This window comes from Clinocottus analis, unplaced genomic scaffold (genome assembly GCF_023055335.1).
Source record: "Clinocottus analis isolate CAN_PGR_092001 unplaced genomic scaffold, fCliAna1.0.p SCAF_4, whole genome shotgun sequence".
Lineage (NCBI taxonomy): Eukaryota > Metazoa > Chordata > Actinopteri > Perciformes > Cottidae > Clinocottus > Clinocottus analis.
Window position 1 is genome coordinate 3,481,186 of NW_027176153.1, and position 27,186 is coordinate 3,508,371.

Here is a 27,186-nt window from a genome sequence, read left to right on the forward strand (position 1 = left end):
CCGACGTTCTGTTGAGCCGACGTTCTGTCAACAATCAGCCATCATTCAGCCAGCGTTCAGCCATTTTATATTGATAAGTGTTCCCGTTTTGATACATAATCAAAGAGAGGAAACATATTCAAAGTGTTACAAACAGTCAAGAGTATACAGTTATATAATTATAGAGAAGAAAAACAAGAAAAGGTCACAACGTGAATATCTCTGCTAACAATTATTTAGCATTCAATACATTTAATTAATTCAGGTTTGTGTATAACTTATAACTTTAAAATATATTTCTGTTGCTCAGCAGTTCAAACTGTTTATGTCCAACCATTGACATCTTCTGAGAAGGAATTCATAGGAGGGACGTCACAGGGGGCGGGGTCAGATGAGGTGGCGTGATGGGGGCGGAGTCACAGGGGCAGTCAAATGTGGTGGAGTCAAAGTGAGGAGCTGATGATGCCGATTGTGACTCCAAACTATTGATGTGGCCGGTTGTTTACTATAGTTTATTATTTATTACAGATCCTTTTTAATCTAGAGTGTTGTGTCGTTCCTCAGCTGCTCTAATAAGTGTAAAGGTCTTATAAGTCAACCGGTTTGACACCTGGTTTCTGACTCGTCCGGTAACCTCAGAGACACTGAAGAGTTCAAACACGCAGTTAATGGGCTTTTGAAACATTCATTTATTTATGCATTCATGTTGAAGAGTCTGCTCCTCAGGATTTAATATTTCAGATTGAGGAGGCAATGAATTATTACTCTGATGGATTCTGTAGTGCCCTCAACAAATAGAGCAACTTATTTTTCCTTTTACCGCAACTGATCAAATTATGAATCTTATGACAACTAATAAATATGTCACACTACTCACACTAAACTCATGTTTACAATAAAATGAGGGAATAAAGCAAGAGATAGTCATTTATATAGACTACTGTACAACCAGAGGAGTCGCCCCCTGGTGCTCATGAGAGAGAATGCAGCTTCAACACATGAAGCATATACTTCTATACAACCAGAGGAGTCGTGACCTTGTGGTAATGAGAGAGAATGCAGCTTTAACACATGAAGGTTAGACTTGAAATTGAGACCATAAACTCATGTTTACAATGCATGCGGGTTAGATTTGTGTCCGACTTGATTCAGCGCTGCTCTGACTGAGAGATCCGGGTCATGATCACCTTTTTTAAAAGAGCTGATTGGCTCTTATTTTTGACAACAAACACTAGGTTTAGTAGAAAATACAAATTTGTCTGTTTGTGATTCTTAACGCTCGATTCTTTCATGTTGTGCACTGAAGGTTTGATTTGTTAAAAAACGTGTATTAATAATAAAGGTTGTTCATATGACACGTATCAAAACGAGCAGCAATGTGTGTCGCAGACATAAAAAGAACAAAGAATAACACACAATGCAGATACAGGTAAATATGTACTCTACACATGAATATATATTTACAAACACAAATGAATGAATCCGAACAAAGTCTGTAAACTACAAGAAGCCTACATATCTAACAGGAAGTTACTGTTCTGTGAATTCCTGTTTATTCTTTTGGTCTCTCTCTCCTCCTAATGCTGCTCGGTTCTGCAGCCTGATCTCTCATCTCGAGCCTTATGTTTCTGAGAGTCTGACGGTGATGATCTGAGCGGAGCTGCTGCCCCCTGGTGGAGGAACCTGACATCACAGCTTTAGCTGCTCCATTTCTTCACTCGACTGTTTCTGTCTGTCAGATCCAACATGGCGGCCTCTGCTGCTTCACGTGAGCTCTTCACGGAGGCAGTGAGAGCGGTTCTTCACTCTTGGCCGGTTCTTCAGGTAAATATGATCCGAGACGGAACCTCCTCAGCCACTAAATCCTGAATCCTAACCCCTAACGTCCTAAACCCTAATCCCTAAACCCTTAGACGCTAGACACTCACCTCTCATCCCCTTACCCCCGAGCTAGTTTGTTAGTGATACGCTTGTGTATTTTTTTTTAAAGTTGTCTGTCAATGAAGCCTGGTTGAACAGAAGTGAGAGCTGTTCTCGTGAGTCTCGCTAGGAAGCAGTGTTGCAGTGTTTGTGTCTGGGGCTTTTATTGTGAAGGAGACAGCGGAAGCAGGAGAAGAGGAGACGCGTTCTAAGAGCGTAAAGAGATAAAGTGGTTTCCGTCTCTTGCAGACTAGGACCTCCGTGTTATTAAGTGTGGCTTCAGCCGCATGGGGTCAGAGACCCCATGCTGGAAGCACACTTCATGTTCTCCTGCGGGCTTATTATTAGTTGGAATGCTGCAAGCATTCCAACTATTGTTCTTCAAATCTTTATTAAACTGTTTCTTCTTCTATTTCTTCCATCCGTATTTTGGACCGTAACTAGTCCTTCATATTTCCAGTTACAGAAAAAAGTTCAATTATTCAAATATTCAGCTAGTTAAGGAGACGATGGCTATGACTTTTCATATTTCTGACTTTTCAAATTTCCAAATTATTAAGCTTTTTATGATTTTTTTTATAATGGGACCCAATGGGGAAATCTTCAAATCATCTCCAACTTCAAACGTTTACAGTTTCTTCATACGTTGAGCTTGAGACAATATTTAAAATTTCACATGTTGACAAAACCTTTAGCTATTAATCTACGCTTTTACATTTTTCATATTTTCTCAATTTTCAAAATTATTCAGCTTTTTATAAAAAAAAAAAGAATGGTTTCCAATGAAGAACATCTTCAAATCCGCTTTCAACTCTTCAACTTCAAAAAGGGAAAGGCTCTGTCATGCCTCCAGCTAGAGACACCATTCCACCTTTAAAATGTTGACAAAACGTTTAGCTGTTATTGTATTACTCATCTTTTTTGATATCTCCTATAGTGTTTTAACTGTAGGCGTTTTCGTTTTATGTTTTTTCCGCACCTTTTCTGCCTTTCTCATTATTGTGTGTTGGGCAGCTCACAGCGGTGACGTCAGACTCCAGAGCGAGGGCACTTGGCGATACACATATTTTAAACTTGCTCTCTACTCGAAACCGTATACTCTTTGGACATAATTTATAGCTCAAAACGTTGGAAATCTTGTCTTCTGCCGTAAACTGCGGTCGATAGGAATCCAACAGATAAGACGTGTTGAGGTCCGACTGAATGGGAGAGCCGGTCCGTCCCCAGCAGCAGCCCTTTGGTCTGTGCATCTACAGGCAGCAGGCACGTAAGCGGCCGCACACGCGAACGGGTCGCGCACATGAACGGCCGTGCTCGCGCGTGAACGTGTTATTATGGTCGCGTGCACGTTCGTGTGTGTGTGCGCGCGCGCGTGTGTGCAGGTCACTTTGGTTATAGACGTCAGGATGAACAGCGTCACTGACGTTCACGTTGAGGTTTGACGGATGGTTTTGTAGACACTCAGTAATATCTGGTCTCTCACCACCTGCACCTGTAGATCAGTGGTTAGCAACTCCGCCTTAGGAGCAAAGGGTCAGTGGTTCAAACCCCACCTGTGACAGATTTTAATTTTTCAAAAAAACTTTTTTTTTTCTTCTGTTGGACTGGACACTGTGGCGGGCCGGGTCGTATGTTTGACACCCCTGATTTAGATGATGCAGTTTTCCTTTCAACTTTTCCAATTATACATTTAAACGACAAGAATTTTCAACAGTTCAATTAAATGACTTTGAACTGTAAAATTTTAGCAGGTATTTTGCCTTTTCTATATTTTCAATAATGATTTGCTATTTATTTATATATTCATCTATTCCGCTATTTTCAGCTATATTAATATATTCAGCTATTTTTACATATATTCAGCTATTTTTTCATTTTCAAATATATTTAGCTATATTTAGCTAATTTAAGCTATATTCCACTATGTTCAGCTATATTCAGCTATTTCTTTCAAATATTTCAGCTATAAGCTTCAGCTTTTTGCATTCCAACGCATTTTCAGCAGGAAATGCTCTTTCTAGTTATTATTATTCTTCTTATAGTCAAACCACTACTCCTCCCAGAGCGTTGCCAGCACATGCGCAAAAATTACATCGAAACGTGCGGTTTGCGCGGGAATCGTGAGGTATGACTTTTCTAAGAGATTCGCCCGTACGTTTTCCCGAAAAATGCAAAAAACATAAAAAAAATTTCACGAAATGTTCATAGAGGGTGGCGCGCCAATTAACAGAGTGAGAAGAAGCGACAGAAACTGTTAAAAAAATAAAACGTATTTTGTCTTTACTCCCACAATGTTCACTCTTCATACACCATTGTTGGATAGAAACGTTGGAAATCTTGTCTTCTGTCGTAAACTGTGGTCGATAGGAATCCAACAGACTCAGACGTCTTGAAATCGGACTGAATGTGAGAGCAAGTCCACCTCGCTCTGCCATCCGCCGCCATGTTAAATCTCCCTCCAAAGCCACGTCTCCCCTGAAGCTCGTACCTGATTTGTAAATCGCCCGTACAGACACATGTTTTATCGTACAGACTCGCCAGTCACAGTATCTGTTCATCAGGTCTTCCTAACGCTCAATATGCGATATCGAAGCAATAGTGGCTTTTAAAGTACCATTTTTTTAAATAGTTTGAAAGGAGTTCCACAGTATTTAGGTCTATTAAGCTCAGCGTAAGGAAGTCCCTTTGAAGTCATCACCATGGCAACCTTTGATCTAACGACCCACAGGTGTTCTCGTTAGGGCAGTTTAACAGACACGCAGACACTTACACACGCACACACAACACAGATGACTTCTGTCTCTCTGTCTGTTTGTCTCACACACACAGACACACATACACACACACAAACAAACAAACACATACACAAACACACACAAACAGACACACAAACACACACACACAAACACACACACAAACACACACACACAAAGACGTTTACGTGTGTTTTATATTGTGTAGTTGTCAACACTGTGATCATTAATAAGGTCATATGATATTTCATATACGTTTGTGTGTGTTCAGGACGTTCAGTAGTTTATTTCCTTAAGTCCACAGTCCAGTCTGCCTCTAATCAGTCTGCTGGCGCTCACTTGGTCACCATGACGACGGCAGCACACAGGTGCTTCATATCAGCCAATCAGTTTAACACACAAACCAACTCAAGTGCTTTGGAGGAGAGACGGGCGTCAGAAACAAAAGCTATATATTGCGACGTCTTACGGCAGTAGTAGCCACACTTTCAAAATTTCTTGCGAAATTTTCTAGTTATTGTATTACTATTATAAAGCAGAGGCACCATAAACCTCTCCAGGGGGGATCCAGAACCCGGTCTGTGTTTACGTCCTCGGGTCTGTGTTTACGTCCCCAGGTCTGTGTTTACGTCCTCAGGCCTGTGTTTACGTCCTCAGGCCTGTGTTTACGTCCGCAGGTCTGTGTTTACGTCCTCGGGTCTGTGTTTACGTCCTCAGATCGCCGTGGACAACGGGTTTGGGGGCGTGTTCGGGCAGCAGAAAGCTGATTGGATGGTGGACGTAGTACAGCAGTATTTCCATGACAATGGTAGGTAACCCTGGTAACGTTTAACCTCTTTTTAAACTAATAACTATAATATATAATAATATAATATCATACAATACATATATAATATGTAATAAACGTGTGTGTGTGTGTGTGTGTGTGTGTGTGTGTGTGTGTGTGTGTAGCTGACCTGCAGCGGGGGGAGGTGGAGGACTACCTAGCTGACCTGATGGATCAGGAGTTTGACACCGTGGTGGATGATGAGAGTTTACCTCAGGTACACACACAAACACACACACACACACACACACACACACACACAATGTAAGATAGTACATGAAGAAACAAAACGGGAAGAGCTACTGGCTACAAAACCAATCTCCTCCGCACCAGTAGACGATCCACAGGTCTGAAAGGTATATATACATTGTGACGTTTAAGGTGGGACCTCCTGTGTTTTCAGCTGTGCGACAGTCTGATACAGGCGTTCCTTCAGTGGCAGCAGGGGGCGCTGCACCAGCTCAAACACACCATCGACACCCTCACACAGAAGAAGAGTCAGAGGGCCAAAGTCACCGCTCCGCCCTCACATTCTGATGAAGGCAGCGACGATGAAACACAGGTATGTCACCTGACAGCTCTCATATACGATGTCATAGTGAAGTGTGATGTCATAGGGCATAGTGAAGTGTGATGTCATGGGGAAGTATGATGTTATAGGAAAGACTGACATCATAGTAACGTATGGCATCATAGGGAAGTGTGATGTCATAGTGAAGTGTGATGTTATAGGGAAGTATGATGTCATAGGGAAGCGTGACATCATAGTCAAGCGTGACGTCATAGTAAAGTGTGGCATCATAGTGAAGTGTGTGATGTCAAAGGGAAGCATGATGTTATAGTGAAGTGTGGCATCATAGAGAAGTCATACGGAAGTGTGATGTCATAGCGCGTGACGTCATAGTGAAGCGTAACATCATACTAAAGCGTGACGTCAAAGTGGTAAATGGACCTGCACAATCAGGTTGTTGTATTTTAAAAAGTAATTCATGTCTCGCTGTGCTCAGGTGATGGAGTGTGAACCCTCCAGTCCATCAGTCAGCAGCAGAGATCCGCCTCCTCCTCCTCCACCTGATGAAGAGCCCGGCTGGACGGTTGTGCGTAAGAAGAAGTGAAGAAGATGTTGTGCAGGATGAACTGTTGAACTCTGAGTCAGCTCACAATTCACCTTTTTGGGATGTGTCTATGTGCGACGCCTAAAAAAACAAGCTGTTTTTAATGAAAGCTGTCAGTGTGACGATGTTCTCCTGAAGGAGAGAACTTCACACGTCTCGTTTGTTTTTTATATTAAACCTGTTGAGTTTACTGTGATGTCATCCCCTCTATAGTCTGACTTTATCACCATGACATATTTGACCTTTACTTCACACTATACTATGACTCACCACACTAGTATGAAAAGTAAAAGTATGTCGTTAAAGAAATCACGAATCATTAAAAACTCCGACAAGCTTTTTATCTTTCATCTTTATTTTCACAGGAGACGAAATATTCCACACAAATAAACAAATGTAAAAAACATGGATGTCACTGGTGATGTCACTGTGACATGGAAGAGGGCGGTTCAGGGGTCATTTCAAGGCACTATTTATTACATGAACATAGAAACAGGTGAGAGCAGGAGGACAGGCCAGAGGTCATCTGAGGTTTACACACTTTGAGCTACAGAGATCAAGGCTGTCAATGCAAACAGCATCATCATCATCAGTGAGGCGGTCGGCTGCTGTACGAAGCTACGGTGTGCTCATCTCAACCAAACAGCCCCCTCCCCCCCATTTAGGAGTCTTAGAAGTCTCTGATCAATATTCAATCAACAATTAGAGGGCGTGTCTGTACAATACAAACTCGGTAAAAGTCAACAGAAGCTTTGAGGCAGAGCGATCAGTAAAAATCAAAGAAACAATAATAAAAAGACACAGACAATATCAGAAATCTGCAGAAAATCATCAGTTACAACAGAAACCAACTTTCAGAAACTTATTTCTAAAGGAGGGAAGTTACACCTCAACTGACGTCACTATAGCACTATACAGGTACTATAGTACTGTACTATACAGGTACTATAGTACTGTACATGTACTTTAGTAATACCATAGCACTAAAAGAGAAAGAAAAGCAGAATGGTTGGGGTTCAAAAAGTTCTTCAAAGACGAGAGACAACATTGATATCACCCTATGACGGAGAAGGCCTAGGAGGACATGGATATAACCCTGTCATGGTGAATCTTAAAGAGGACATGGATAACAAACCTCCTGAGACCTGGACGGTCCCTTAGTTGCCCTATAGTCAGCGATTGTGGTTCCGAGTCTTACAACATTACAGAATACATTGATCACTTCATTAACAACCTCTCTAAACTCCACCCCGGTTGCCTTAAAAGACACCCATCAAAAACCCATCCTGCACCTCCGCTACTTGGGCGACATCTTCGGCCCCTGGGATCGCCCAGTGGAGCACTTCTACATATTTTCGGACATTCGAAATACACATCGCGCCTCGGATTAAACTCAAACATTAACCTTAAACATCTTTCTGTCAAGTTCCGGGACACCGGGATCTTCTTCCAGGAATCCAGCGACCTTAGCAAAACCCTGGCCACTGAAGTCCATTTCAAAAGATACCGACCGACCACGCCCTCTTTCACAAGTCCAGCTACCGCCCCAAACACACCTAAAGAGGTCTTATCGAGTCTCAGCTGATCCGGTTCCAGAGGACTTGCACCCACCTGGCTCGTGTTGAGGCAACCGGCAACTTGTTTGGCGCGTTGAGGTTCAACCCTAACCCTATCACGGTGAAGGTAGAGGACATGAATATAACCCTAACCCTATCACGGTGAAGGTAGAGGACATGAATATAACCCTAACTCTACCACGGTGAAGGTCGAGGACATGAATATAACCCTAACCCTACCAGGACATGAACGTTCGTGGGCATGAGGAGAACATCTGAAATGTCGCTCACATCAGATCCGGTATTTATGAATTATTATTATTATTGCTCTGTGACGCCTTTAAAACCACTTTGAACCCCGAACCGATCTGCTAATCCATGTCGATGTGTCCTTGAGCAAGACACTAGACACCGAATTGCTACCCGTTCTCGATGAATCCATCGTTGTAAATGAAAACCCAGCAGTCAGTCGAGGTGATAATTTCCCTCGTTCCATGAACTCAACACAGACAGAGATATATAACACAAAGGTGTGTACATCAGGGTGTGTCTATGTGTGTGTGTGTGGACATCAGTGTGCGTCTATGTGTGTAGCCACGCGTGCTGCAGACACTGCGCTGCTGTCGCCCTGCGTTCCGGCTGCAGCTCCAACATGGTCAACAGGAAGTCACTGAACTGAGCCGCCTGGTCCAGAGGCCACTCGTACTTCTCCAGCAGAACCTCAAACAGACCCCAAGGCTTCAGGCTGGAGATGTGACGAAGCTCACCTGTGGCAAGGACGGACAGGTGAGACTGGAGAAGTCAGGTGAGACAGGTACACACAGGTGAGACAGGAGCACACGGACAGACTGCCTCACCTCTCCTGTTGAAGTACTCTCTGGAGTACCTGCCAGACAAAGCGAAGGGCAGAGGAATCGCCCCGAGCAGCTCGATGACGTGAGCGATGTGATCTGAACACATAATAAAAAGAGTGACTAAAGTACTCGCTAGTACGAATACTATATACAAAGAATCTAGAAGTGTTCACAGTATGCCGAGTACTATAACGTGTAGTACCTTCATCTCTGGTGTAATCTTCTCCTGAGTGAGGTTCAAAGAGGTAATCTCCTGTTGCCAACTCAAACGCCTAAAACATGTATCAATATATCAATATGCTGAAACAACATCCAACATAAATACAGTACAACGCTCCACTGTGTGTGTGTGTGTGTGTGTGTGAATGTGTGTGTACCATGCAGGCGGTGCTCCAGATGTCAGAAGGTGGTCCGTACTCTGCTCCAATCAGAACCTCTAGAGCTCTGTATTGTCTGGTCTGAATGTCCTCTGTGAAGTGTTTGTGCTGGACGAGAGAAAAAGACAGGGAGAGAGAGAGAGGAGACGTCTGATTGGTTCATACTGACGCCACAGAGAGGAAGAGGAGGAGTCTGTAGCGGCAGTATGAACCAATCAGCGGAAGAGGAAGAGGGACGAAGATGTCTCACCACCCAGCATGCATTTCCCAGATCAGCGATCTTCACTCTGAGTTTGTGGGCGTTCTGAGGATCCAGAGGACTGAGGACGAAGTCCGACGCACTAAACACTAAAACATACAGACATTTAAATGATATCACTGTATTATATACACACACACATGTATTTTATATATGTATCTAAATATATACTGCGTGTGCTATACTTTATCTCTGTATATACACTGTGTACTGGATATACTGGAGTACATTTCCTCACCATCTCGTCCGCTCGAGCACCCTGACTGTGTAGAAAGTGCTGATTCAGACGTCGCTGACATCACAGAGCTGGAGAAGCCTGATAGGCCGGAGGCGGGGCTAGAGAAGCGTCCAGGGGCGTGGCCATTACACCTGTCATCCAACCAGGAACAGGTGGAGTCGGAGCTGGCTTTGCTGTTGGCTGCGGAGCAGGAAGTGTCGCCGTTAATGTTTACGGAGCAAAGGGGTGTATGTGTGTATGTTAGTGACACACACACACACACACACACACACACACCTGTTCTACCACAATAGAGCCTTTATACTCTATATAATACTACTATGTATATAAACTACTATAACACTGAAACATAGCGGGTACTCACAGGCAGCGTCTGCGTCGTCAGACTGGATCACACCGTCCTCCATGTTCTAAACACAAGAAACATGAAGGTTAGAAGGAACTTAGAGGTCCCAGAGGTTCTGGAGGGGAACCCTAACGCCAACACCTCTTACCCCTTACCCTCCTAACCCCTTAACCTTAACACCCCTTAAGCCTTCCTAAACCCCAACACCCTCCTGATCCTTTAATCCTAACCCTCCTAAAACCTTACCCTCCTGACCTCTTAACCCGAACCCCTAACCTGAACACCCCTAACCCCTTAACACCTGAAAGATTATTACCTGTAACCTGTAATATTACAGTACTATTAAGGTAGTACTACAGTAGTATGTAGTACTTTTAAGGTAATATTACAGTACCTGGATGTCCACCAGTCTCTCCTCTAACAGTCTCTGTTGACGCTTTGCTTTCCTCTTTATCTTCTTCTTCTTGTTCTTTGACAGTTTAGCGCCCTACACACACACACACACACACACACACACACACAAAATACAGACACACACAGAGAGACAGGATGAAAGAGTGTAACACAGTGAAGTTTATAGATAAATGGCACTGCTGTTAACTGCTCTCTCTCTTACACACACTCTCACACACACACACACACACACACACACACACACACACACACACACACACACACACACACACACACACACACACACACACACACACAGTTAAATAAACTACACACTAAAGACCACACACTTTCTGCTTAGAGGGTTATTTGGTCTTCATTTGAAAAACGTGACATGCAACTAATCCGTGTTGTACTGGGATAAAACCATAAAACCAGTGATGTCACCATCACAGGCTCGAGTGTGTGTGGTACTGGGATCAAACCAGTCATCCTGAAACAGGTCCTCAAGGGGACGTAAACGATGAGAACACAGCAGGCATCACACCTTGACACTTACCTGTAGATCCCTGGGAGCCGTGCTAACTAAGACACGTATAGGCAGACAGACAGGGAGAGAGAGAGAGACAGGAAGATAACATCAGAAACAGAGGAAATAAAGATTGAAGAGTGGAAAAAGGTAGACAGACACATTGTCAGATAGACAGACAGGTAGACAGAAATATAGTGTCAGACAGACAGACATATAGTCAGAGAGACACACATATAGTCAGAGAGACAGACAGGTGGCCTGACATTCAGTGTCAGAGAGACAGACTAATAGTCAGACATATAGTGTCAGATAGATAGACAGGTAGACAGACATATAGTCAGATAGACAGCCCGGTCAGAACTGTGTTAGCAGACAGTCAGACAGACAGTTCTGTCTGTCTGACTGAAACCACAGCTCCCAGTAACACTGCTATCTGAGTGGAAACCACAGCTCCCAGTTCTAAGTGATCATGTTGACGTTCTGACCAATCACATGGCTGGCCCTCACCTGATGACCCGGAAGGGGGCGGGGCCCCGGCTCTCTGCCAGACGGTCGCTTCGGCGGCCAGCCTCCTAATGTAAACCTCGTCCACGTCCAGCAAGATGTTCTCTGGTTTGATGTCGGTGTGGATGATCTTACACTTCGTGTGGAGGTAGTCCAGACCCTGTAGCACCTGCAAGCACGTCGAGGTCACGTCAGGGTCACAGAGGTCACGTCAGGGTCACGTTGTTGTCGTCAGTGTTTGTGTTACCTGTCTGATGATGGTCTTGACGCAGATGAGAGGAAGTCCCATGTAGTTTGACTTAATGATCCATTTCAACAGCTGATGACCCAAAACCTCCAGAACCATACAGACATCTGAGCGAGGCTGAGGAAACTACTGACCGACCGAGACACAAAGACAGGTAGACAGACAGGTAGACAGACAGGTGATGATGAAGGATACGGATTCCGTTGACTCCAGAGATCTTGAAGTCGTCTATCAGCTGGACAATGGTTTCTCTGTAGGGGTCAGAGGGGTCACTGTCTCTCACCTGTAAACAAGCAGACTGGTTACCTGTGTACCCAGTGTTATTTGAAAAGGTCGTGACCCGGTCTGGTCCACGGGCCGGGAACCTCGGATATAACCGTTTGTACTCACACATCGAAGCAGTTTGATCTCGTCCACAGCCGTCTCGGTGTAGTGTGGAGCGCTCTTCACCACCTTCAGCGCCACAAAACGCTTCCTCCTGAACACAGACACAAATTCAGAGGAATTGACAAAGCTCTAAAAGAATAATTTAAACATCTGTCATTGTGTTTTTTACAAAAAGGTGTGTGTTTCGTACTGCAGATCCCAGCAGAGCCAGACTGTAGAGAAATGTCCCCAGCCAAGTTTTCTGACCACATGGTACCTCCCATTAAACAAATCACCAATCTTCACTGGGTAGTAACCACCTGCAACACAAAGGCACAGCATTGGTAGGTTGACACTGTACTGGACTCCAGGAGGTTGTTGGGAGGGAGATCATTTGACAGCTGTTTTTTTGGCATGAATCGGAAAACAAACCCACCTTTGCAATAATCTGAAGGGTCTTCCTGCTCTTCATCGTCTGAGCCCAGCAGCTGTGCAGGGGGCGGGGTTAACTCAGGAGGAGGTGGACTCAAAGTAAAAGGGGGTGTGGCCATTTGTGGGGCGGCTGATGGCGTCACGGGAGGCAGACCGATGTGGGGGCTCAGAGAGTCGAGGGAGCCGAGGAAGGAGGCAGACGAGCAGGTGGGGGTGTAAAGGTGCGAGGAGACACTGGAGGTGAATGTCACCGAGGTCAACAGGAAGGGGTCCGGGTGGGAGGGGCTTAACTGAGGGCTGGGAGGGGCTTTGGCAGGAACTGACATTGATTCAGATGCATTGTGGGTAATATTGTGTGATAAGATTGGCGGCAATTTGCAAGGGTCAGTTTGGCCTTCTGGCGGACTCTGATCAACATTTCGAAGAGTTCTGTGAGGCGATCTTGAGGAATTCTGGGTAATATTTTGGTTAACAGTGGATGGTGATTGACTTGGACTGTGGGCGGTGTTTTTAAATGTGGCAACAGGTGATTGGCTGAAAATCTGAGGTGTCAACGGCGCCGTCAAGTGGGTGTTTTCAAGAGTAATTTCAGGGGGCACCAGGTGTGCTCCAGGGGGGTCTACTGGATCAAGACAGGGGGGTGTGGTCTTCAGGGTGCTCTGGGGAGGTGGTGAGAGGGATCGAGGGACAGCCTTGGGGGGCATCAGGGTGGGGGTGCGTGGACGGGTCTGTTGGGGCGCTGAAGTGGATCCCTGTACATCTTCGGGACATGATGGTGCCTTCTGTGATGATGTGGTCGTGTCTGAAGCACTTTGGAGCGGCAGCAGGCTGGTTTGGGGGCAACTCTGCTGAGGTGTTGGGGAGAGGCTGCTGTTGGCATTTAGACTCTGAGGGTCACAGAGGTCATCAGGCCTGAAACAGAGGACAATATGGGTCAACACCAAATGTGAGAGGTTATCTCTTAAAACACCAGTTATTTTTTTTCTCAAAAATTGCAAATTGTTTGCATCGCCATACTAAATACAGAATATCTCCTCTCGCACAAGGGCTATTTAAATAATTTTAAAAGTATATATAGAGAAAACACTTGTAAGATTACTTAAAGGTTCATGTTCCTGGTTTACTGGTTGATGATAGAACACAGGAAAGAAATAGAATAATTCCAGGATGTATTTCCTCTTTTTAATTATGCATATCATTGCTTTTTAAATACTTATATATATTATAATTATTTAAAAAGCAATGATATGCATTGTTATATATATATATATATATAGATAGATAGATAGATAGATAGATAGATAGATAGATAGATAGATAGATAGATAGATAGATAGATAGATAGATAGATAGATAGATAGATAGATATATTCTAAAATGTGTTCTCTCTGCAAAGTTTGACTTTGATTAAGTGAAGATAAATATTTTTAGTACTTAATTTAGTGCACATTTCGTGAATCGTAGTTTTAGATCCGCTGAGACAAAATGCCCGAACTTTCTTTCTGGACCTTGAACGCCTCTAGTTCCACAACAGAGGGGCTCTGCACAAACAGATGCACCAATACATACCAAGCAAGTATTGTTTATTCCATAATTAAGTCATATTTCACTTTTTTGGCTGGAAAAAAATGCAATGTGGTTGATATCTTGCTGAGGCTTTGTCTCACAAGGGATTTGGTGGATTGATGGATTCTGGAGGTCGTACGCTTTCCAGAAAGGTGCGCTAATCATGTGTGGCATCAAGCTAGAGATATGAACATTGATGTTTACATAACTTGAAGAGGGGCTCTCTCAAGTCACATTTGAGTCCTCTTGAGTCATGTTCATGGTGTATGTTCATATTTATAGTTGAACTGTGTTATAAACATGTAAAATGGACTTATATACTCTGCATTTCTTTACTATCTCACATCAGTGGCTCTGGTAGTGATTCATGGGAGTACGAGGACTTGGAGAGAAAGGAAGACCTCCTGATGATGCTGGGGCTCAAGAGGGATTGTTCTGATATCTGAGATCTCTATAAAAATTGTTCTCTTGAAGAAGGTGATACAGATCAAAAGAAATATGTTCTGTTTGCATCTGATCCTCTCATGCAAAGATCTTTAAGCTGTGATCACAAATTGTTCACGAACAAAAAAGCAGCACCAAACCGGCGCCTCTATCATTAATGTCATGAAATACACCTGAGCTTCCAGCAACGCAGCCCATTGGCCAGTCGGAGACCACGACTGTACCTGTGCAGCTACATACAGGTGATGATGTCATTCTGACCAAGTGCACTCAGTCAAAGAGACAACATGGATCGTATATCTGTGTCGCACACACACACAGCTGCTCCTCATGAGTCACCGACAGTGTACAGAAATAGAAGTGTGTGTGTGTGTGTGTGTTCATGATTCCCTTTTTGCTTCTATTATCAGAGCCAAGTCTCGGGCCAAGCACCAAACCTAATTCTGTCAGTATAAGACCAGCTAGCTGAGCAAAAAACTGGAAGCGGGGGGGACACACACACACACACACACACACACACACACACGACTCTTAGCCTAGCTTAGCACAAGGATTGGAAGCAGGGGGAAACTGTGCATGACGGGACGCGGCGTCATTAACAGACAACACATCTAGTCCACAACAACAAGAACCAGTCACATTTAGTTATAACAAAACAATCCAAAAAAACTGCACACTCAAGAGCACAATATTAACTAGCGTAAAATTCGATAGAAATCCCTTCAGACCCCAACACTGTGATCAATCAGGTATCAAGTCATATTCATGGCTTTACAACACTATGTTTTATTGGGCAGGCCAATAAAGACAGGAAGTCCAGCAGACAAAGTGATTTTCTCTCTCTCTCACACACACACACACACACACACACACACACACACACACACACACACACACACATACACACACACACACAGAGCTAAATATAGCCTGTGTGTGTGTGAGGGGGTTTCTGCTGGTTTCTTCCTTACCGGTTCTCGTCTGCTCGGGCTCTCCGGTGCTTCTTGCCTCTTCGTCGGTGTCTCTTGGCCGTGGCAGCAGCATCACCGGCTCCTCCGGCGACCGCTGCTGAGAGAAACAACACATCAAGAGTTGTTCTCCATGAGAACATCATGCAGGAACACGACCAGAGGTCCTTTAACAGCAATACGAGTGGCTTCAATACCAGAACCCAGACTCCAGTTAAAGACATGTAATATTGTTCCCTAGTAAAGAGAAGCATCATTCTCTGTGATGTGATCCAGCATTCAGAACATTATTTATATATATATATATATATATATATATATATATATATATATATATATATATATATATATATATATATATATATAATACATTATTACGTCCTGGTCAGGTGACCCTAGAACGATAACAACCAGTTTATCAAGTGTCCGCAGGAGGGAAACCACCTAGATCTGCAGAGACCAGCTGTGAGGATCAGCACCTCCATGCTGGCTGCTTGTGACGTCATCACTAACCGTTAGCCAGTGGGAGCTAGCTTAGTCCGTTATACTTTACCTATTAGCATCCTGGATCCGGGTCTCTGCTCTGGTTATGTACTGACGGGACTCCGAAGGCTCGCGTCAACAAGTTAGCTCAGTAGCTCCGTGATGCGGTAAACTAACCCGGGTGAGAACGGGTTAGTTAGCCTGTTAGCCTGTTAGCTCTCCCTGCAGACCCTTCATGGTCTCAACAGCTGCTGTCAGTCGGACACCGGACACCGGGCTCTGCACATGCGCAGTAGCGAGCAAGCTGAGTCTGGACCAAAGTAGGACCGGAAGCGGAAGTAGACCCTTGTTATATAGGGGGGCGGGGCTATATATATATGTATATATATGTATATATATATATATATATATATATATATATATATATATATATATATATATATATATATATATATATATGGATTTATCTATATCTTTCTATATCTATATCTATATAAATATATATATATATATATATATATATATATATGTATACATAGATATACATATATATATGTATGTATATATAGATATAGATTGATAATATATATCTTGTATATTAATATATGTATATATATACATATATATATACATATATATATATATATAAATACACACACACACACATATCACGCAATGACAATATCAAGTGAAGACATATTATCAATATATAAGATATTGATTGATTTGATGACAATATTATCAATATATATATAAGATATTGATCATGTTTTACCATGATATTAAATATGAGATGAATGTTGTGCCAAGAAGATAAATAATAGTAACAATACATGCTTAAAGTTGGGTCAGATTCATGTTGATCTTGTTGAACTCTGGATTCAGTTTAAGTTCTTCAACGGATCTTTTTGTGTTTATTATGTTAAACTATACAACAGGTTTTTGTTAAAAGACTTCTATATTTATTAAAAGTAAGTCAGTACTGAAACTCGGGAATGATGTTGACAAAATTAAAGTACATGAAAATGAAACACTGACGGAGGGAACTGTTCAAACTGTAACTTTATTTTTACATGATACAAATTGTTTGGCCTCTGGCCTCTTCACAATAAAACCCATTTCCATTGCAGACTGAGTCCTCTTCGTCATTTTCGTCATCCTTATCCTCCAAGAGGTATTTACAGGCACATTTACACACGGTTGGCAAACTGTACAGTCAGTAGAAAAGCAGTCTGTGCTTCATCACATCTGATCCAGGAGTCATTTCATACAAACCCTTTAAAGTTTTTATTCCCTTGTAGAAAAACCGTTTCCGTAACAAATAAGAGCTCGACCAATCAGAGCAGAGGATCTGTTTCATTGCGTCCCAGAAGATTAAAAAACTGTACAAAGATCAGAAGGTCGAACTATGACCTTCTGGCACCATTTACATACAATATCAGTGACACGGTTTTCATTTTAAAACAAATCATCATCACACACATGCAAAATTCTAGTCTGATCAGTGAACTATAACTACAGGTCAAACACAGGCTCCAAAAACAAGCAAGGCCTAAACACAGAGGAGAGATTAAAGATTCAGATCAAACAGAGATAATCTTTAGAAATATTAGAAGAAGAAAAGTAGAGAAGGAAGATCATTCAACAAGCGTCTCATTTTATACCAAAATCTGTCTGATTTCTGTTCATCAGCAGACAAAACCGCCGATAGGAAGTCTGTTTAGTTATTGCCTGATGGGATAAGTATCAGTAAGAGTCCATTTACACTGAAACACAAGTATCCTGTCTAGTGTCCAGAAGAGTCAAGGAAGTATCCTGTCCAGGAAGTATCTTGTCCAGTGTCCAGGAGAGTCCAGGAAGTATCTTGTCCAGAAAGTATCTTGTCAAGAGTCCAGGATATATTCTGTCCAGTGGAGTTAAGGAAGTATCCTGTCCAGGAAGTATCTTGTCCAGTGTCCAGGAGAGTCCAGGAAGTATCTTGTCCAGGCAGTATCTTGTCAAGATTCTGGAAAGTATCCTGTCCAGTGTCCAGGAAACATGATGTCAAGAGTCCAGGAAATATACTGTCAAAAGTCCAGAGGAGTCCAGGAAGTGTCTTGTAGAATCCAGGAAGTATCCTGTCCAGTGTCCAGGAAAGTCCAGAAAGTATCCTGCCTCGACTGTTAGAACTCCACACTGCTGCCTCGTGACGATTCCACACAGAAAACACACAAACAGCTGAAAGACGAGCGACAGCTGACATCTGGAGGCTGAAACCAAACCTCTGAGTTACTGGCAGTTCCATCGGCTGCTTCACATCCAGATACAAGAAGATGGATTTAAACCTTTTAACACTGAAAATTGGTATTGCTTTCTTTTACATCATAACATGTTAAAATCTCAACTCAATCTAGTGAGTAAAAGAGCTGTGATTGTGTTGGTCAACCTAGCATAATGCTATGCTAGCTGGAAACACTCAGACGATTCAGTTGTTGTTTTCCCTCCGTGGTTCAATAAGAGTTGAGACATTTTAATTAATTTATCTTCCCATGATGCAATGGGATCAATACGGCTGCTGTAAGAACACACAGACAGCGCCATCTAGCTGCAGGTAGGAAGGCACAGCTGGAATAAATAGGTATAAATAGGACTTACAGTATGTACATGTAATAAGTTAGTAACACACACACACGCACACACACACGCACGCACGCACACACACACACACACACACACACACACACACACACACACACACACACACGCACACACGCACACACGCACACGCACACACAATGATTCTTGTTCCTGTTTGTTAGTCAACAGTTATCTGATTTCATTTTTAAAAAGGAGGATTCTCTTTTCTCCGCTCATCATCCTCATTGTGAATTCAGAGGCTGGACACACTGTAGCTGGTCTTTGTAGTTCTGTAGTTTATACAGGAACACTTCTCTGCTGTGTGCTGATTGGCTGGTTAGATAAATCCAGCATCTGTCAGAAGTCGTCAGGTCCCTCCTACACGGACCGGCAAGTAAAGCAGACCTGAATCCTGGCGAGTCAGTCTGGACCTGGACCTGAGGAAGACTGACTGGGACCAGTGAGGGTCCTGAGGGTGTCAGGTTTGAGTCTCACTGAACTTGATTATGTTATTGTGTTCAGTAAAAACACTAAAGCTTAAAATCTTAAAATCTTTGAAGCTCCGGACGCAGAGTTGTGCTGGTTTCAGTAGTAAAAAGCTAAAAACACTGTTGATAAAAAATATACAGCATGTTTGAGATCAGCAGGCGAATCATCAATACGTGTGATCGATAGAGAAACTATTCTGACTCCACGCAGACAGCAGAACCGCAGGGAACTCTGGGAAATGTAGTGCAAGGCAGTAGGCGATGATGAAGTCCTCTGATTGGTTCGATTGTCAGGTCTGTCTCACGGTTCAGGTTTAGTTTGAGGCTAAAGAACCGGGTTCTCCTGAGTCTGACTGTAGACACACACACACACACACACACACAACACACACACACACACACAGCAGGAAGACAATGTTAACAAGAGTCCAATGATTTCCAGAGTTCTGCAGATGTCCAACAGGAAGCTCGTCCCAGTGTCTTCGGGCTCAGAGGTCATTAGAGGTCATCAGAGGTCAGTGACCTTGTTCTCCACCAGGGCGGCGACCTGCTGCAGCCGATAGGCCAATTGCATCTTCTGACCTGAGCTGTCCTCCTCCAGAGACATGATGATCTGACACAGGAGACACAGGAGGGAGAGAGACAGACAGGCGGGAGAGAGACAGACAGGTGAGAGAGAAACAGACAGGCCAACAACACAGAGCCAGGTCAGCGCGAGAGACAGGTGGACATATGTGTGTCTCTGTGTGAGTCTCTCTGTGTGTGTGTGTTTGTCTGGTTGTGTGTTTGTGTGTGTGTCTTGTTGTGTGTTTTTGTGTGTGTGTGTTACCTGGTCATAATATTTGTTGATGTACTTGTAGAGTTCATGAAGAGCAACAAGACTGTTCATCTCTGAGGCAAAACTCTGCGGACAGGGTAAAAAAGTTAATGTTGTTCACACACATGCATAAATATATACACACACACACATACAGTATATATATATATATATATATATATATATATATATATATATATATATATATATATAAATATATATATATATATATATATATATATATATATTTATATTTATATTTATATATATGTATACATTACACATTACACATTACACTGACCCCGGACAGTTCAGTCAGAGTGGAGTTCATCTCCTGATAACAGCCGGACGCAGCGCTGTGGATATCACTGTAATACCTACACACACACACACACACACACACACACACACACACACACACACACACACACACACACACACACACACACACACACACACACACACGTAATTTACACAAAAACAATAATTTACAGTGTTGGTCAAACTTGAAGTGAAATGAGTACATGTGTATGGTAACTGTACTCACTGTACAAGTACATGTGTACAGTGAGTGTACTTGTACAAGTGAGGTGAGTCCGACAGGAAGCTGTCTCACCTCTCCACCAGCTGTTTGTATCGGGGGATCTCTCTGGCGTACAGCAGCTTGTTGACAGGAGAATCCTGATTGGACAGAAAGTTACCATGTGGTCACATGACTACCCCACAGATACTGAACATGCAGACAGACAGGCAGAGAAAGAGAGAGGGAGGGAGGGAGAGAGAGAGAGAGAGAGACAGAGAGAGAGAGAGAGAGAGAGAGAGAGAGAGAGAGAGAGAGAGAGAGACAGGTCGTACCCGTCCCACTTTGTGCTCGGAGGTGGTGCAGGAGTCGATAAAGGTCTGAGCGATGACGGACAGGACGGCGTCGATGCTGTCGGTGACCTGAACGTCCAGAACAAACTGAGGGTTCTTCAGGATGTTCACCCAGAACCGGAGAGGGAGACTGCAGAGAGACAGACGGGTCAGAGGGACAGAGACGGTGGCACAGAGAGAGACAGACAGGTGTGCGGGCACGTCGCTCACCTGTTGGTCTTCCAGATGTGCACTGTCTCGGGATCGTCGATCCCGTGCTTCTCCGCCATGTCGTCCAGGAAGTCGAAGAAGAACCTGACAGCGATCGGAGGCGGCCGCTTGGTGCTGAGGATCGCCACGAAGACGTCGTCCACAAACTTCTGCAGCGTCCCCTGTGAGAGACAGACAGGCGGAGGGAGAGACGGGTCAGCACACAGACGGGTAGAGAGAGAGAGGCGGGTGGGCTGGTGTGCGTGTTCTAGGTTCTACATGTTCTGAATGGTTCTCTTTGTGTTGACTATGGGTTATACATTCTAAATGGTTCTCTTTAGGTTTGTTGTGGGTTCTACAAGTTCTAATGGTTCTCTTTGTGTTGGTTCTGGGTTCTACAAGTTCTAATGGTTGTCTTTGTGTTGGTTCTGGGTTCTACAAGTTCTAATGGTTGTCTTTGTGTTGGTTCTGGGTTCTACAAGTTCTAATGGTTGTTTTTGTGTTGGTTCTGGGTTCTACGTTGTTCTAAATGGTTGTCTTTGTGTTGGTTCTGGGTTCTACGTTGTTCTAAATGGTTGTCTTTGTGTTGGTTTTGGGTTCTAGATTTTCTAAAGGCTTCTCTTTGTGTTGGTTCTGGGTTATACATTCTAAATGGTTCTGTTTGGGCTGGTTCTGGGTTCTACATGTTCTAAAGGTTTCTCTCTGTGTTGGTTTTGGGTTTTACATGTTCTTAATGGTTCTCTTTGTGTTGGTTCTGGGTTCTACATGTTCTAAATGCTTCTCTTTGTGTTGGTTCTGGGTTCTACATGTTCTAAATGGTTGTCTTTGTGTTGGTTCTATCTGATCTGGTTTTATCTGATCTCTACATGAGGTTCTACATGTTCTGGGTTGTTCTCCACATGGTTTTTCACACATTGCCTTTCCAGATGTTGTGCGGTACCTTCATGGACAGCAGGCGGGTCAGGTAGATCTCCGGGATGGCCTTGGCTCTCTCCCGTTCCCTCATGCTGCTCTTGCGGTGCTTTGGGATCTCGGGGTCTTCGCTGCTCTTCACCAGGTGCCACAGCCGCAGACCCTCGTCTTCCTCGCCCTCCAGCATCGGGGTCTCTGCAGACGCACAGGGAGAACCTTGTATCTGACAGCGCTAGAGGTGTTGGTTCTAAATGGTTGTCTTTGCGTTGGTTCTGGGTTCTACGTGTTTTAAATGGTTGTCTTTGTGCTGGTTCTGGGTCCTGTGTGTTTTAAACGGTCGTCTTTGTGTTGGTTCTGGGTTCTACGTGTTCTAAATGTACTTGCGGTTGAATGCACTTGTTGTAAGTCGCTTTGGATAAAAGCGTCAGCTAAATGACATGTAATGTAATGTAAATGGTTGTGTTTGTGTTGGTTCTGGGTTCTACGTGTTCTAAATGGTTGTATTTGTGTCGGTTCTGTGTTATAGATGTTCTAAAGGGTTCTCTTTGTGTTGTACTGGGTTATAGATGTTCTAAATGGTTCTTTGTGTTGGTTATGGATTCTAGATGTTTTAAAGGGTTCTCTTTGTGCTGATTCTATCTGATCTCATTATGAGGTTCTACCTGATCTTGATATGAGATTCTACATGCTCTCGATATGAGGTTTTATCTGATCTCAATATGAGGCTCTATCTGATCTCAACATGAGGTTCTACATATTCTGGGTTGTTCTCTACATGGTTCTCTCTCTGCTGGCTTTTCACATATTGCTTTTTCAGATAATCTAGATGTTTGATATGATTCTGTGATCTTGTTCTGTTTTCGGATGTTCTGCTTTTGGATGTTCCCCATGTTCCACTTCGTTCTGTGAGTTGTAGATGTTTAGAGGCGTTGTGCTCGTACTTTCTCCAGTCTGGAAGACCTGGTTGACTCCACCTGAACTCTGGGAACGTGGAATCAGAGCGACTGTTGCTCCATCTGGAACCTGAAGAACGAGAGTTTAATGTTTAGCTGAGGGGTTCTAAACAGGGACAGAGAACATGAAGAGAACATGAGGAGAGCATGAGGAGAACATAATGGGAACATGAGGAGAACATGAAGAGAACATGAGGAGAACATAAGGGGAACATGAGGAGAACATGAAGAGAACATGAGGAGAACATAAGGGGAACATGAGGAGAACATGACGAGAACATGAGGAGAACATAAGGGGAACATGAGGAGAACATGAAGAGAACATGAGGAGAACATAAGTGGAACATGAGGAGAACATGACGAGAGCATGAGGAGAGTTGAGGAGAGTTGAGGAGAACATGAGGAGAACATGAGGAGAACATGAGGAGAACCGGAAGAAGAGAAAGGGCAGGCTGTGATTGGTCGGTACCTTGTAGTGCTGCAGAGTGTTGACTCGTTTCCAGCGACCTTGAACCACTGCGGTGACGTCATCGTCTGACAGGGTCAGGTGACCCGCTTGACCCGAGCGCCACTCTGTCAACACAGGAACAAGGGTCAGTATGAGCTGTCAATCAAACCCGACAGGTGAGACAGGTGTGTGTGTGCGTGTGTGTGTGTGTGCGTGTGTGTGTGTGTGTGCGTACCCAGGTCCAGACTGTCTGCTGCTGGTCTCTGACTGAACGGAGCTCCTCTGTAGACCTGATCCAGGATCTTATCCTTTACCTGCTCACAGACAGACAAGTGAGAGTTAGACAAGTGACAGGCAGACGGACAGGTAGGTGACAGGCAGACAGACAGCTAGGTGACAGGCAGACAGACAGCTAGGTGACAGGCAGACAGACAGCAAGGTGACAGGCAGACAGACAGGTGCCTACTTGTGTGATAGTGTCGGTGTCCAGCACTTTAACAGGACAAGGTTGAACCTCGACTCCATTCTTTACCAAGACCATCAGAGTCTGAGGGAGAGAGACAGATATGTGTTGTTGTTATCGTTCTTGTTGTCTTTGTGTGTGTTGTTGTTGTTGTTGTTGTGTCCTCTACCGTGGAGCAGTAGTCGATGTCCTCTCTCAGCAGGTGGCTGTCGTTCAGTGTTCGTTTGGCTTTCCCCGTCACCGTGTCCACGGGCCCTTTGTCCACCTGGTACTTTATGGCTCTGTAGAGCATGTAGAGCGGCTCTCCCGCCACCTCCTGACAGACAGATGAGGGTGAGACAGGTCAGGTTCTCCACAGACAGGCAGACAGGTAGGCAGAGACGCAGAGAGACAGACAGGCAGATAGGCACGAACCTTGAGGAAGGAGTAGAGGCAGATCGACATCCAGTTGGTCAACATCTTCTCAACGACTGTCTCTGTCCTGAAACACAGACAGACAGACAGACAGACAGACAGACAGACAGACAGATAGACAGACAGACAGACAGACAGACAGACAGAAGAACATACTTATTAGTTACAAGTTAGAAAAGCAGCTTCTACCCTAAATTATCCAAAAAAAACTGTTCAGCAAATTTGGACCGGGGGCTAATTTGGTTCTCCGGTGCCAGAACACAGCAGGACCTGATGTGAGGAACCAGGACCCACACAGACCAGTTAGGGGTCGAGGAACCAGGACCCACACAGACCAGTTAGGGGTCGAGGAACCAGGACCCACACAGACCAGTTAGGGAATGACAGAAGCACCTGAACGGTCTCTAGGTGCGTTGGTTTTACGTACCGGCGTAGCATGAGTTTGGGGTTCTTGGCGACGTACTGCTGGACCAGGTCCTGCAGCAGACTCTTCATCACCTCGGTGAAGTACTCCAGCTTGTCGTGCAGGGCGATGGTGAGCAGGCTGGCCACGTAGCCCCGGTCCCTCTGAGAGAACCCCTGCTGGGCCTCCAGGGTGTGGATGAACTGGGAGACAGAGAACACGACACGTCAGCAGCTGGTCCCGCTTGTCTCCGATCAGGATCAGTGTCACATGATCAGCGTTGGTTCTGGGTTCTACATGTTCTAGAGGGGTCTCTTTGTCTTGGTTCTGGGTTCTACATGTTTTGAAGGGCTGTCGTTGGGTATATCCTGGGTTCTATATGTTCTAAAGGGTTCTTTTGCGTTGGCTCTGGGTTCTAGATGTTCTAAAATGGTTGTCTTTGTGTTGTTTATGGGTTCTACATGTTCTAAATGGTTGTCATTGTCTTGGTTCTGGGTTCTACGTGTTCTAAAGGTTTCTCGTTGGATATATTTTGGGTTCTACATGTTGTAAAGGGTTCTTTTTGTATTGGCTCTGGATTTTAGATGTTCTAAAATGGTTGTCTTTGTGTTGGTAATGGGTTCTACATGTTCTAAAGGGTTCTCTTTGTGTTAGCTCAGAGTTCTAGATGTTCTACAATGGTTGTATTTGTGTTGGTTCTAGGCTCTACATTTTCTAAAGGATTTGCTTTGTGATGGTTATGAATTAGGTATGTTCTAAATGGTTATTTTTGTGTTGGTTATGAACTAAGTATGTTCTAAATGGTTCTTTGTGTTGGTTCTGGATCCTAATCTTCTAAAGGGTTTTCTTTGTGTTGGTTCTGGGTACTACATGTGCTAAATGGTTCTTTGTGTAGGTTCTGGATCCTACATGTTCTAAATAGTTGCCTTTCTGTTGGTTCTACGTTCTAAAGGGCCTAAAGGACCAGCGTCACATGACCCACCCTGGTGAGGAACAGTCGGTTGTTCAGCAGGTTGCTGAGCTGCTGGAGGCCCTGCTCCACCGTCTGCCTCCTGGACTCTGGCAGGTCCAGCTGCCGGCTCAGAGGCGCCACCTGCTGGCCGGGAAAGAAGACCCTCTCCGCGTAGGTCCTGTAGTCCAGCAGGGGGAGCCCCGGGCCCCCCACGTCGCTGCTCAGGTCCATCATCTCTGTCATCAGGTCTACAGAACAAAGACGTGACAGACAGAGGTGCAAAACATGGAGTCTGAATGGTTGCTGGTTCGATGTGTGTATATATATATATATATATATATATATATATATATATATATATATATATATACTACTGTTCATGTACGTATACATTAAAGAGGTTTGTGTACCAGTGAACTCTTTGCGACATTGATCTCCAACGTTGATCTCCAGAGTTTCCAACTGCAGCAAAACCTTCTTGTAGTCTCTGAGAGCCTGTTTACTCTTCCTCCTACACACACACACACACACACACACACAGACACACACACACACACACATGTAGAATTAGTAAAAAGTCTTCGACAGACAGACAGACAGACAGACAGACAGACAGACAGGGACTTACCTGTACATGAGGATGACGACCAGCACTGACAGGATAATGACAGCTGCTCCCGCCCCCAAACCAACCTGAGCAGCCAATGGGACGATGGACAGAGAGTCACTATCGTACTGAACCAAGCCCAGGTCCACCCGCAGGTTCCCCATGAACACCTGAGAGACAGACAGGGAGACAGACAGTGAGACAGACAAAGAGACAGACAGGGAAGGAGAATAGTATTTACATTTTGTACAGCCCAAAATCACAAACTTTCCTCAGAGGGCTTTAAAATCTGAACACAAACAAGTGTATAGTAGTAGTAATAATATTAATATGAGTAAAAATAATAATATAAATGATTAATATTCATAATAACTACCTGGAGGCTGGGCAGCTCGTTGCTGTCGTCTACACTCATTGGCTGGATCTCTGGAGGTTCACAGTACAGGTGAGTGTTGTCCAGAGTTTTGACATCACACTCCTGGTCTCCGAGTCGAGCCCTCACTTCCTGTCTAGATATGGCTCTGGTCAGGTCCTGGCCCTGAGGGAAGGCCACGAAAACACAGACACCAGGTAAGAATCACCAGGTGAGAGACATCAGGTAAGAATCACCAGGTGAGAGACACCAGGTAAGAGACACCAGATACCAGGTGAGAGACACCGGACACCAGGTAAGAGTCACCGGGCGAGAAACACCAGGTGAGAGACGCCAGGTAAGAGACAAAAGACACCAAGTGAGTGTCACCAGGTGAGAGACACCAGGTGAGAAACACCAGACACCAAGTGAGTGTCACCAGGTGAGAGATACCAGGTGAGAGACACCAGGTAAGAAACACCAGACATTAGGTGAGAGACACCAGATGAGAGACATCAGACACCAGATGAGAGACACCAGG

General features: G+C 44.2%; 3 protein-coding genes across 4 annotated transcripts in view; 1 reads left to right on the forward strand and 2 right to left on the reverse strand.

Moving 5' to 3' along the window:
- The first annotated feature begins 1,719 nt into the window (after positions 1-1,719).
- Positions 1,720-6,794, forward strand: tsr2 (TSR2 ribosome maturation factor). Its single transcript, XM_068598642.1, has 5 exons — positions 1,720-1,803; positions 5,370-5,460; positions 5,604-5,695; positions 5,882-6,040; positions 6,486-6,794. The coding sequence occupies exons 1-5, from the start codon at positions 1,726-1,728 to the stop codon at positions 6,591-6,593; spliced, it is 528 nt and encodes a 175-aa protein (XP_068454743.1). The 5' UTR covers positions 1,720-1,725; the 3' UTR covers positions 6,594-6,794.
- Positions 6,795-6,937: 143 nt separating this feature from the next.
- On the reverse strand, positions 6,938-16,461 carry srpk3 (SRSF protein kinase 3). The gene is made up of 17 exons (XM_068598622.1): positions 16,229-16,461; positions 15,679-15,772; positions 12,702-13,609; positions 12,477-12,585; positions 12,290-12,377; positions 12,095-12,182; positions 11,900-12,006; positions 11,656-11,821; positions 11,176-11,201; positions 10,618-10,710; positions 10,242-10,287; positions 9,878-10,057; positions 9,631-9,728; positions 9,381-9,488; positions 9,206-9,275; positions 9,007-9,099; positions 6,938-8,916 (listed from the first exon to the last, which is right to left on the reverse strand). The coding sequence occupies exons 1-17, from the start codon at positions 16,236-16,238 to the stop codon at positions 8,732-8,734; spliced, it is 2,469 nt and encodes an 822-aa protein (XP_068454723.1). The 5' UTR covers positions 16,239-16,461; the 3' UTR covers positions 6,938-8,731.
- Positions 16,462-18,856: 2,395 nt separating this feature from the next.
- Positions 18,857-27,186, reverse strand: part of plxnb3 (plexin B3) — a 41,697-nt gene continuing 33,367 nt past the window's right edge. For both annotated transcript variants that reach the window (XM_068598614.1, XM_068598613.1), the window contains 18 exons: positions 26,670-26,831; positions 26,315-26,463; positions 26,097-26,197; positions 25,717-25,934; positions 24,759-24,937; positions 24,332-24,398; positions 24,087-24,233; positions 23,921-24,001; positions 23,690-23,768; positions 23,476-23,579; positions 22,995-23,076; positions 22,082-22,248; positions 21,163-21,323; positions 20,935-21,082; positions 20,696-20,760; positions 20,381-20,456; positions 20,092-20,166; positions 18,857-19,875 (listed from right to left, as the gene is read on the reverse strand). In XM_068598614.1, the coding sequence (XP_068454715.1) occupies positions 19,771-19,875; positions 20,092-20,166; positions 20,381-20,456; positions 20,696-20,760; positions 20,935-21,082; positions 21,163-21,323; positions 22,082-22,248; positions 22,995-23,076; positions 23,476-23,579; positions 23,690-23,768; positions 23,921-24,001; positions 24,087-24,233; positions 24,332-24,398; positions 24,759-24,937; positions 25,717-25,934; positions 26,097-26,197; positions 26,315-26,463; positions 26,670-26,831 (2,166 nt within the window). In that variant the 3' untranslated portion in view covers positions 18,857-19,770. The remainder of the gene's footprint in view (positions 19,876-20,091; positions 20,167-20,380; positions 20,457-20,695; positions 20,761-20,934; positions 21,083-21,162; positions 21,324-22,081; positions 22,249-22,994; positions 23,077-23,475; positions 23,580-23,689; positions 23,769-23,920; positions 24,002-24,086; positions 24,234-24,331; positions 24,399-24,758; positions 24,938-25,716; positions 25,935-26,096; positions 26,198-26,314; positions 26,464-26,669; positions 26,832-27,186) is intronic.